Here is a 12,565-nt window from a genome sequence, read left to right on the forward strand (position 1 = left end):
AGAATTGTCTTGGAGACTCTTGAGATGTATATATATATCTAAGATATTAGCAGTTTTAGACTGCAAATACTATGCTTTCAGTTCAACAGCTCTCTGAAAACAGCCAGCCAGAAACCCTAGGCATTACAGATGACATTATACAATCTCAGTAATGAATGCAAAAGTGCTCAGACCATTACAGTAAAGGTGGCCATACACGGCAGATTTAAGATGCCTTGCCAAACAAGTCGATTTTAACGTGTATGGCCACCTTAACGTTACATAAATTCATTTTTTTGGGATTAGATCCACTTTAATGTAATAATTACAGGTATCTGTTAGATTCTATTACCAAAGTTTTAGCGTGATAAAGGACCTTGTAATAATGACATTTTGTTTTCTATATCATATTTTGATTCAATACAAAAACTCAAAATTTGCTGATTCTTGTGACATGGTTTTATATTAAATATTTTTAAGTACAAAAAAAAAAATTGCACAAGTATTCAATGCACACCACTATATTCTTTAACCCCCTTTCACAGCAACAGGCTTTTGAAGTACATATAAGGCTAGCAAATGATTTGGAAGTGGTTCTCACCCACTCTCTCGCTCTTCCTAACAAACATGCTACAGGTTTTTCAAGCTATTCAGATAACATTTGTTCACCTTCATTTTCAAAACAAACCACATAGTTTCAGTTGGATTGAGATTTGGGCTTCTAGTGGGCCATTTGGTCTTGAGTCATTTCATTGTTACTTTGGCCTTGAGAAACCCAAGCCTCAGTTCTGCACCATCCATTCTTGCAATTTTATTAGTATTTTAACAAGTTTCTCAGCACCTGCTGATGAAAATCAACATCAGGCTGTTGTGGTCAGTGGTACAGAATAAGGAGGTTGACAGATAAGTACCTGGAAAATTAAAATCTGTTCCTATTTAGAACTGTATTCTTCCCTACATGTCCAGGGCTCCTAATATATACACAAGTAGAAATTCTGCAAGTTGGGTCTACCTCCAATCAAAAAATGTTTAACACATGCCCTAATAGTTTTTGGAAACTCAAATGATTTGATGAACAAAGATAAAAACAAATGCACCTCAAACAGCACGTGTGCCAAAAGATCAGGCCACATTATTACCTAGTTTCAAGAATATATGTATAACTTCAACTTTTAAATAATATAAGGGAGTTTAAAAAATGTGTTTAGTTTTATTCTGTGTTGGGTCATATGACATGCTGTATTGGCAGAAACATTAGAGTGTTTCAAAACAAGGGTTGGTGCCTTTTTATTAAAGGAGAAAAGGTTAATTAAATAACTCTGGATCAGCTGAAAGTTAGCTATAAACATTGACAAAAAAATGCAGTCAGAAAATGATAGATTCCCTTTAAAAAAATGTTTTAAACTAGAGAGATTTATTTTTTCTACAGTTTAGTTAGGCCCTCAATTCAGAGGCTTACATACATACAGCACAAAAGTTCTTAAAATATTGCCCAATATTTAATCTTTTTGATGATATATATTCATTCCATCATCAAAAGCAGTTTTAGAGTAATATTTTAAATGTCAGGCTATACAGTAGGGGTGCACCGAATCCAGGATTCAGTTGAATCCAAGCCTTTATCAAAAGGAATTGGGCAAATTCAAGAGCCTGGCTAAACCAAATACGAACCTTAAGGGGCACATTTATCAAAGTACGATTGTTTCCAATTCCAAAAAATTCAGATTTTTACTAAGTTTTCATGTGCGTCACTGTGCGTATTTTTTGCGACCTTTTCGTACTTTTTGTGAGACAAAATCGTATTGTCGTGGCAAGTACGAAAGTTTCGGATTCATTCAAGCTTCGGTATCATGACTTTCCTTGTGCCAGATTGGAGCTACAGAGTGCCATTGAGTCCTATGGGAGGCTTCCAAAAACATGCACAGAAGGATCAAAGTCAAAGGTTTTCCCGCCGTTTACGATCGTTCGGATACGAAAATTGTGACTTTCGGATCGCCAACACCTATTACTATTTTTTCGTAAGCATTTTCGTGACATTTACGTTCATCAGAAATTATCCAATCGAATCCGAATTTTACCCATTCTGGGATTCAAACTCCTATTTTGATGAATCTGCTCCTTAATGCCACATAATAAAAGAAAGCACAAAAATTGTCTTCCCTTCATTCAAAATGCTAATTTGCATATGCAAATCTGGGTTTGGATTTTGCTGTATCCCGTGTTAAAGATTAGACCTAATGTCCCAAAAATAAGGATTCTGTGCACTTCTACTTTACAGCCCTATTGGCAATAAAATAAGCTTAATGTATATTAACCCTAGTATAACCCGAATACTATATAAATGGTAACAAAAAAATCCTACCTTTTGAAAACCCAAGCTTCTGTGTGACAGTCCTTGCTATTTTGGAAGTTGTTGCATCACTATAAAGATATACTTCATCCACATTATGCCAATCAACGTGGCTCCGGCTTAACTTTAGACTATGACTAGCTGAAAAAGAAAAAGTATCATTAAAATTAAATTAAAAAGACATCCACAGTAGTTTTGATTTTAAGTGAAAAATGTCAATGCTCATTTGGATATTTCTTCTTCCCAGTGGTTATTAAGTGTTTTTTGCAACCTTTAACAATTTTACATGCCGAACTATGCAGCAAAGTATAAGACAAATACAGAAATGTCTATTATAAAGTCATTAAATAAGAGATAGGAAGAGCACAGAAAGAAGACAGAGTGAAACTTTGTAGCCTGGATTACCATTAGCAATTGCCCATAAAAAAATCTCCGCTTAACTGCATAAAGAGTCAAAGGAGTCAGGCGTTGGAAGCCTGTATCTGTTTGAAAAGTGATCACAACCTATACTCCATATAAAGGACAAGACTTACTCCTCAAAAGTAATTAGTCAAATACTTAAGTGCAAATAGAAGTCAGTGGTTTGAGTTCAATTTTTATATCAGAAAAACATTTTGGCAGGGGTCCCTTAATCCATAGCAAAGTTAGCAGTTACAAAACCATCTCTAATATTTATAAATTCTATAGTTCCTGCATTAGCAAAAACAGTAAACAAAACATTGATGGCTTCTGGCCTTCCCTGGGGAATCTGCTTCCACAGTTTAAAATTTCTATTCTCCAGTAAATCAATGGCAAGTGTGAAATCACTGCACACATCACACACAAAAACCACTGACTGGCCAGTCTGTCCCTGAAATGGAGTGTCATAAGAGGTTTTGTTTTCTGGAGAGACAAAGAAGCATTAATGAGCAATAAATCCTTATAAAACACAAGTGAAAAATATATCCTTATACAGTTAATAATGCATAGGTATGACATCAGCTGATGTCACCCCCTACTTTAAACTATATCAGATTTAACCTAGGCATTCTATGACTAAATATTAGGCACCCCCAAGTGATTGTAATCACTTACCTGAAACCCCTGGCCGGTGCCCCTGTTAGGAGAAAACTTCACTGACTGGGGTGTATGAAACAAATCGATCCTCTTTATTCTTTGCGCATGTGCAGTGGAGCGATAAGCTGAACTTTAACAAAAAGTTTTTGTTTTTTTTTTTGCTCAACTTTTTGCTCAACTGCACATGTGCAGGCCCCGGAGTCAAGTCAAAAGGAGGAGAGAGGATTGCTCACCTGCATTAACGTCTACCCTGCAGTTTTCTCCAAACAGGAGCACCAGCCAGGGGTTTCAAGTAAGCAATTACAATCACTGGGGGGTGCCTAACATTCGGCACCCCCTCAGTGATTTAGCCTTTCCTTCTCCTTTAACAATATCATGTACAGTATTTCCTGTATTTGTCACTCTGATAAGGATACCTGAATTAAAAATCACTCATTACAGGCATGCAAAATGACTGTTTCCCATGATGCAATGTGAGGTTTTTTTTGTAGAGGGCAGAGCTTGACAAACTTGTGCAACTGTCACTCAAAATGTCATACACCTCTATTTAAGTAAGATCAACTGTCATGTTTGCAGTAAATAAGTATTTTTAGTAGTGTCAGACAAATCATCATTAATTACATGAATGCAACAGTAGCAGGTAGAATGACTTATGTAGAATGTGCCAACATATTGTCACCTTAAGAATTCCCTTTAGAAACAAAAGGCCCCAAAACATATCTTCCAAATTCTAGTTGTTTTAGGCATTTTAGTGGTAGCAAGTGCCAACACTAGCTGCAAACATTAAAAACACTGTTTAACGTGTCTACAAATGTGAAATGTCTATGAACTACAACTGATAGCATCTAAAAGCCAATAATTCATCTACAATGAGATAAAACTGCATGGGTACTGTACCTTCACAACGCTTTCTCTTAGCACATGGGGCCTTAGTGTTCTCCTTATATCCACTCCATTTGAATAGAAAAGGGAGGGAGAAGGGAGGAAGGTGGGAGATAACTATCAAAGTAAAGACAATTAACTTTAATTCTGCTGTGAAATATTCTTTTTTTTTTTATCAGCAGCAGAATCACAGTAAGCTCATTACAAATCAAGACATTCACAACTATTTTTTCTTAAATAGTATGTCAAAATTATTTAAAAATCAATCTGTTTAAAAAAATGTGTTTATTCGATCAAGTTTTACTTAGAATATTTTACTTAGAATTGTACTGTTATTTATTTGCTAGGTTATGGATAATAGCATAAAGTAACATCTTGTCATGAACTACAATCACTCTCAGATACATACTGTTACAAACCTTTTCCTTTATTACAAAAGCTGAGGTCTTGAAGTGATACAAAAGAGCACATAGCAATGAACAGATTGTAGCAGATTGTTAACACTTCTAAACTGCAGAAGTGCACAAAAAGTTCTCAATGTTAATTTCCCTGGTAATTCTTTCTAAACGAAAGGCAATAAAAATGAACCAACACAGCACAGTAGCAGCTGTCAGTTGCTGTAACTCCCCACACTTAAATTATTAAAACTCAACAAATCCTAAAGGGAAAGTTAACCTTGTTACTTGTGACTTTTAAGATAACCATACAATTCTTCAAAGTATCTGCCCAATTCTTTCATCAGGACAGTTACTAAATGAGTGCCCACATTTAGTTAATCATTCATTAGGGCCTACGGCCGAACAACTGGAACTTAAGGAAGTGAGGATAAGATACAGAAAGAATTGTGCTCTGGTAGATTAACTTTTCAAACAGGACAGATGACCTGCCATCTGACAAGACTAAAATATGGTCTTTAGAAACCCATCCACAACCAAGCAACCATGACCAGTTAGTTGGATAGTATGGTCAAAAGCACCCAAACCGCCCTGCCAAATCTGGCCATTAAAGACCGTCATTAGTATGTTATAGTTCAACCTATTTTTAGCAACTTTTCAAAAGACCTGCAATTTTTAGGGTTTCTGAATTATTACTCTCTATTGTAATAAAGGCACTAAGTTTGCCCAGTAGCAGTAACCTACAGCAACCAATGAGATGTTTGCTTTTAAACAGGTAACCAGTAAATTCTACCAGCTGATTGGCTGCTATGGGCTACTGCACCTGGGCAAACTTAGTGCCTTTTATTACATAATCCCCTCTGCATTTGAATTCTTCCTCTTTCCATCTCTGCGACTTAAAATGGCAAGAGATTGGTGGTGTCAGTGACCCCAGCAACAAACAAAAGTGGCGCTGTGAAGACTAAATATTTATTATTAATTTTAACAGTTTATGTTTCAATAGCTCCTTTAGTGTCACTGAGTCTAATATGGGGATAACCACTGCTGCGGTCCAGAGTTCAATTCCAGCGTGGTCACTATTTGCAATGAGTTTGTATGTTCTCCAAGTGTATGCATGGATTTCTGTTATATAGCTGGGCACTCCAATTTAATCCTACTCTATAAAAACATAGGCAGGTTAAATGGCTCCTAATAAAACTGATTCTACTGTGTATGAATGTGATATGGACCTTAAATTGTAAGCTCCACTTAGGAAGAGACTAATGTAAATGTATAATCAGTGTAAAGGCCTGCAGAAATGTGGTGCTGCTAACAGATAAGAAAATATAGACTGCACAACACAGCTTCTGGAAAACCACACCTGTTTCTGTAAAAGTAAGCTTACATACTGGTGATAGTGTTTCTTTAAATGTAAACATTTTTTGTCTCCTTTCTGCAATTCAATTTTCAGCAAAGTTCATGTTTTAGAACAAAACCAAGAAAACACAAGCTTGAGAATTAATCTCACCATCCTTGTCGTCTACAGGTTTGGTGATTTCTGTATCTAAGTTGTCCTGCATCTGCTGACCCCTAAAACAAGTAAGATGATCCTGTTCAATCAAATTGCTTTCTTCTTCATCTAGGGGTTGCCATGTTCCATCGATAAACCACTGGCCTCGCATCACAGGGATTTTATCTGTCTCTATAAGAAAAAAGCCAAGAATTTAGCGAGAACATTTCAAAATGTTACAAAGTGCAGACAACAAAAAGTCATTACTTAACTCTTAAAAGAAAATGCAAAATGAATAACCAAGGTTACATTTTCACGGCCTACAATGGAATCTCCAGGTGTACCCACGGTCAACTATGACCCAAAATATTAAAATTTTTGTATATTTTTACTGTTGCAAGTTTTTCCCTATGTTTTCATAAACAAATGGGCACCTTAAAAAAATCTGTATCAAATGTTTACTAAAAGTTGCGCTGAACCATATTTTTTTAATTAGGTAACATTTTGGTTTTTTTTTTTATCCTTATAATAAGCAATTTCACCTTAGAAAGTATTTGTGGGAACTGGAACACAGGAAGGAAAAGAGCTAACTACTGTTACATTGTTTCAATGGTAGTTCATCAGAACTAACAATGCAGAGAATAGCTAGAGAAAGCCTAATGCTGCTTTCATCAGCAGTTAAAAATCAAAAAATATATATATAGGGGGGAGCACGAGACAAAATGCAAAATTGCTTTTATTTTTATGCCATACACGACATGTTTCGGGCCCCTTTCGTGCCCTTTATCAAGTCGGGTATTTCATCAGCAGTTACATTTATACTTTATTGGAAAGGTCTGATTAATTTAGAATGGAAAAACACATAAGATTACATTTGTTTTACTATGCGAAATGTTGTATTAAGTTTTACTCACTTAAGAAGTCCATCAGCTAGAAAGATTCTTTAGTTTGTTTTAAATTGTTTGAACTGGGTACACAAATATGTCACTGGATTACCAAGTATTTAGGAAATGATGCATAAAATATAATCTACTGTAAAGGGCACAGATCTTTGTATCACAGTATTTGATAAATAGTCTGTTCATATTTGTGTATCAATTAAAGCTGATCACAGTGGAATTTACAGAATTCAGCACATTAATAGTCATATTATACAATTACATAATCATGTAGCAAAACTGAGAAGAGAGCAAACAACATTTTTGAATTACATTCATAACGATTCTGAAAATGTACTAGTTATTTCTTCCCAGAAATTTTGCTTACAGTTGAATTCCCTTGTCAGCTAAAAAGTCATGTTTAATAAAGGCTAAAAAGTCTATACTAAATATACATTAAGTCCTTAAAGACTAAAAATTATTTTTTTTCTTTCCATTTTTAAGTATATTACTTTTCTGTTTTTTATCAGGTGATAATAAAAAGAAAAAGCGGATTAAAAAAAGTACATCTGTCTTCACATAAGCTTTGCTATTTTATGGTTATCCAACAGAGACAGATCTCAGCATTTAAGTTAATACCAAAGACCACTTTTTAACCTGCACTGTAGCCCCTAACATTGACAGCATATGAACTAGAAGGTGCGCATCATAAAATATATAGTGTCCCTTTAAATAACCAGTGGCTTAAGGGATAAAGCTTAGCCTGGCTAAATCTGCTGAAGACACGGACCGAGCAGGACAAGACATAAGCCTGATGATCTGTTGCTCTGTATGCCTCTCATGGCATATGGTTTGATTTACTTTAATGTTAGACTCAACAGTCAAACCACAATATATTCTGTTCAGTATTGCTGCTGTCAGGGAGCAAGCTACAGTCACTAAAAAAAGTCTACAATAAAATATCAAGTACAAGTAAGTAGAAAAGCAACTGGACTTCAAGTTTTCTGAAAAAATGTTTCAACGCTCATTTGATCGGCTTCTTCAATTCCAGTAAATACCGTATACCATGACTTGGATGAATCAAAATCTTAATAAATATATTTAACAATTAAATATTTCTCTATTGCAGTGCTGTCCAAGTGGAGGCCCACAGGACCCCCCATCTGTCTCGCTGACTGCTTACCTTTGTGTAAGCTTTTAATGGTATCAGTACGGGCATTAACTGGCCCCTGCATCGTTCACACCTGTAAGGCCTTAGACTGGCTCTCACCTGTTCACACCTCAGACAGACTGTAGGAGCAGTGCCAGCATTGTGTGTCAGTACATAGTACGGTACAAACCATTCATGTTGGAATGGTCATGATCAGTTACTTGTGTAGTCATTATAGGTTTCCCTGTCTCCTTCCCAACTCTGGCTGCCCTGCTTTACCCTTGCCGTGTGAGATATTCTGCCTGTGCTTGCCATACTCTACCTGCCCTATGTTGCCTGTGTGTGCCATGCTCTGCCTGTGTGTGCCCTGCGCGGCCTGCCCTACCATAAACTTCCTGTGCTTGCCCTGCGCGGCCTGCCCTACCATAAACTTCCTGTGCTTGCCCTGCGCGGCCTGCCCTACCATAAACTTCCTGTGCTTGCCCTGCGCGGCCTGCCCTACCATAAACTTCCTGTGCTTGCCCTGCGCGGCCTGCCCTACCATAAACTTCCTGTGCTTGCCCTGCGCGGCCTGCCCTACCATAAACTTCCTGTGCTTGCCCTGCGCGGCCTGCCCTACCATAAACTTCCTGTGCTTGCCCTGCCCTACCATAAACTTCCTGTGCTTGCCCTGCCCTACCATAAACTTCCTGTGCTTGCCCTGCGCGTGCCACACGCTCCCTGCGCGTGCCACACGCTGCCTGCGCGTGCCACACGCTGCCTGCGAGTGCCACACACTGCCTGCCCCACGCTGCCTGTGTGTGCCAAACTCTGACTTAAATAAAAGTGGCCATACACCAGATTTAGGCTGCCAATTTGAGTGGGTGACAAAATAGGACTCGCTTGTGGAAAGCCCTTTTCATCTCTTTGGTAATCAAAAATTGCGCAAAGTTTACTCCTGCACGCAACTTTGTGTGACTTCAAACAACAAAGTGATGCAAAGGGCTTTCCACATGCGACTCCTATTGTTGCTGGTGCAAAGCCTTTTCACAGTGATTTGTTGCCCACTATAGAAGAGATCTATCATGGGCAACACAACTGCTCCGTGGGTTCTTACCCTAAAGGTGACCATACACACACCGATAATATTGTACGAAACCTCGTTTCGTACTATATTCGGTGCGTGTATGGTATGTCGGCGAGTCGACCGATATCGCAGGAAGCTGCTGATATCGGCCGACTCGCCGATCGGACCAGTTTGAAAATTTTGATCGGGCGCCATAGAAGGCGCCTGACCAAAATTTCCCTTCAGCGCTGAATCGGCAGAAGGAGGTGGAAATCCTATTGTTTCTACCTCCTTACCTGCCGAATCAGCCCTGAATGGTGTGTGGCGGATCTTACGATGTTTAGTGCGACTGATGGTCGCACGAAACATCGTCAGATCGCCACGTGTATGGCCAGCTTTAGACCGATTCGGCAGCTTATCTTTGCTGACAAAGCCTGAATTCAGTACATCATATCTTTTATGTATATAGCCCTAACATGTTACACTCAATGCACTTAACAGAGATTGGGAGAGGGTGAATGATGATCAATGACGCCAGTCACTCTATGTAACCACATCACCTGATAATTTTGATATTTTAAAAATGCTGTATCCAACACAAACATGTCTGTGCATTTTTGATTGTTAAAGCTAAAACACTGTGCCACCTGTCAGTCTAAAGGTGGCCATACACGCACCGATATTATCGTACGAAACCTCGTTTCGTACGATAATCGGTGCGTGTATGGCATGTCAGCGAGCCGACCGATATCGCAGGAAGCTGCTGAAATCGGTCGGCTCGCCGATCGGCCAAGTTAGAAAATTTTGATCGGGCGCCATAGAAGGCGCCTGACCAAAATTCTCCCTTCAGAGCTGAATCGGCAGAAGGAGGTAGAAATCCTATTGTTTCTACCTCCTTACCTGCCGATTCAGCCCTGAATGGTGTGTGGCGGATCTGACGATGTTTCGTGCGACCGACGGTCGTACGAAACATCGTGAGATCGCCACGTGTATGGCCAGCTTAAGTCATCCATGTAATTTAAACCTCTCTGCTTGTCAAGAAACCCAAACTACTTCTGAATCTTATGCAGGATTCGTGGATCAGGTAGCATTATGTGTGTGTATACACTGCATAGATACAAAGCCACATTTTTATGAGAAAACACTCTTCCTATTTAATGGCAAATCAGATAATGGGGGAAAAAAAATTGGTTTATAGATACTGCACATCTGAATTAGAGGTAATGCCCACAGTAAAACACAGGAATGTCCTGAAAACCAACAGTAGGAAATGGTCTTTTAAAATTTAAAGAAAAATAGCTTGACATACATTTAAAGATCTGCTCATTTGGCAAATGAGCAGATGATTCCTCAACATGGGAGATATTGGGTTGATCAGATCATTTGTCCCTCGGGCCGTCGGGATAATGACCACATCATTGAGTCCTCACCCCAACAGATTTTTAAACCTGCCTGATCAACATTTATATTTTCGGCCAGATAGCAGTCGGGCAAGCCAGTCAGCAGCACCCATACATGGGCCAATAAACCGCCAGAACGCATTGGCAGTTATTAATAGCCCGTGTATGGCCACCTTAGTGATACACAATGGTTTTACTCTGCATCCTTTTGGCATTCTTCTGCTGAAAGCAACCCCATGTGTGTGCACTGGCAGACTAAACCCATACCTTTCCATGCATACTGAAGTCAGGGAAGAAGACAGCAGATAGGTATTTTCTTTAGCAGGGTAAATGCCTCCTTAGACACTAGGCTAATGTTACAATGCCAAAGACACAGGTGTGCAATTCCATGAAGTAAGCAGTATGTACTTGATGTAACTGGGGCTCTCCAGTCATGGTGGATCTATATTCCCTACAAACCCTTTAAAGATACGGAGAGGGAAAGATGCACCCCCTCAGATGGGGGGCCCTTGGTTGGAGCAGGCTGCTTGCAGATACTTACGGTTCCAGTAGACAGGGTAACACTCTCCCTCATTCACATCCACTTCATAAAGGCCGCTCCTGACACACACCGGCTCGACCTTCACAAAGTCGCCGATAGTCACTACGTCCAGTTCTTCCTCCTCTCCGCTTTGGTCCTTTGCCGCGGCCGCAGTGAGCTCCCATAGCTTGCGATAGGCCAACTCGATGCGCAGGGAGTCGTAGCCAATGAAGGGTTTCCATGTCTTCTTGTCCTCCTTGTAGAACCAGCGCACCTCCTCCGGGCTCAGCTCCGTAACTACTTCAACGCGGGGCCTTGAGCTACTGGACCTTGTCCGTTTCCTTTCGGGCAGCCGTATGGACGCGTCGCTGTCGGGCAACTCCCCATCCTCCCCTTCTGAAGGGGAGCCGCCGGCCAAGCCCGACTCCGGAGCGAAGTTGCTGAGGTGCAGCTCCAGTTCCAGGCGCTTCTTACCTGGCGGAGACATGGCTTTACAATGCCGGCAAACGTGCGGAGGGTGCTGGTGAGAGCCGTGGTGATGGTGGCGATGGCGAGGCCGAACCTGGCCCTCTCCGCTCCAAACACGGTCTATGTCCTCCGACTCCCCGTCCTCCTCCTCTTCTTCCTCCTCGTAGTACCCTCCAGGCTCCCAGACACTCTCGCCATTTATTTCCGGACTGAGCGGCGACTGATATCCCGAACGGTTCATGCCGCCGCCGGCAAAAGAAAGACACGGCCTCTTATATCGTTACACATATAGCTCACCTACATCTGAGCCGGGGGGCCCGCAACGGAAAGGTCCCTGTCAGCAGCAGCAGCAGTTTCCTACGCGCCGCCCCGAACAGCGGCGCTCTCAGTCACGTGTATTGGCATCCCGTAACCAAATAAAGTCATGTGACCGGGCCCAGCCCGCCCAGTCTCGCAATGGGCTCAGTGCCTGGATTGGGCGGGATTTTTCTCATTTCTTTCAGTTGTGAGGCTAAAAACTCTCACGCTTCAAATACTTGTTCCACGCACCTTCAAAAGACTTCTGAACCCTCATGGCACACAGGGCATAGGTTAACAATGTTTACAATATTTCAGGGCATAGGTGTAGTAGCTGTGAGAGGGCCAGGGATTGTGATTGCGCCTGGGCTGGACTCTGAAACCTAAAGCAACTGTATAGTCACAGGATATTTGGTGCCACTAAAATCTGTGGTTAAAGGGGCCATTGCCGACTTTGATGGACATGGCTGACTAGAAAAGGTGTGTTTAGGAAATTGGGGGTCAGTGGAGACATGAGGGAGCAGTGTCCTAAAGTCTTCTTAAAGTCAGTTGATACCTAAGGATACATTCATTAAAGTACAAATGACAGAAAACAAAATAAAATGGTATTTTTTCTAAGTGTTTGTATTGTGCGTATTTTCGCCGATTTTTTTGCT

The 12,565-nt window shown here is 40.4% G+C and overlaps 1 protein-coding gene across 2 annotated transcripts in view; it reads right to left on the reverse strand.

The window, feature by feature from the left end:
- The window catches only part of ddhd1 (DDHD domain containing 1), a 32,426-nt gene extending 20,390 nt beyond the window's left edge, over positions 1–12,036 (reverse strand). The window contains exons 1-4 of one of the 2 annotated variants that reach the window (XM_012969286.3): positions 11,166–12,036; positions 6,170–6,343; positions 4,283–4,384; positions 2,342–2,470 (exon numbers count right to left, since the gene is read on the reverse strand). In XM_012969286.3, the coding sequence (XP_012824740.1) occupies positions 2,342–2,470; positions 4,283–4,384; positions 6,170–6,343; positions 11,166–11,853 (1,093 nt within the window). In that variant the 5' untranslated portion in view covers positions 11,854–12,036. The remainder of the gene's footprint in view (positions 1–2,341; positions 2,471–4,282; positions 4,385–6,169; positions 6,344–11,165) is intronic. The other variant, XM_002936907.5, reaches the window with a different exon arrangement.
- Positions 12,037–12,565: the final 529 nt, after the last annotated feature.

The sequence above is a fragment of the Xenopus tropicalis genome, chromosome 8 (genome assembly GCF_000004195.4).
Source record: "Xenopus tropicalis strain Nigerian chromosome 8, UCB_Xtro_10.0, whole genome shotgun sequence".
In the NCBI taxonomy this organism is placed as follows: domain Eukaryota; kingdom Metazoa; phylum Chordata; class Amphibia; order Anura; family Pipidae; genus Xenopus; species Xenopus tropicalis.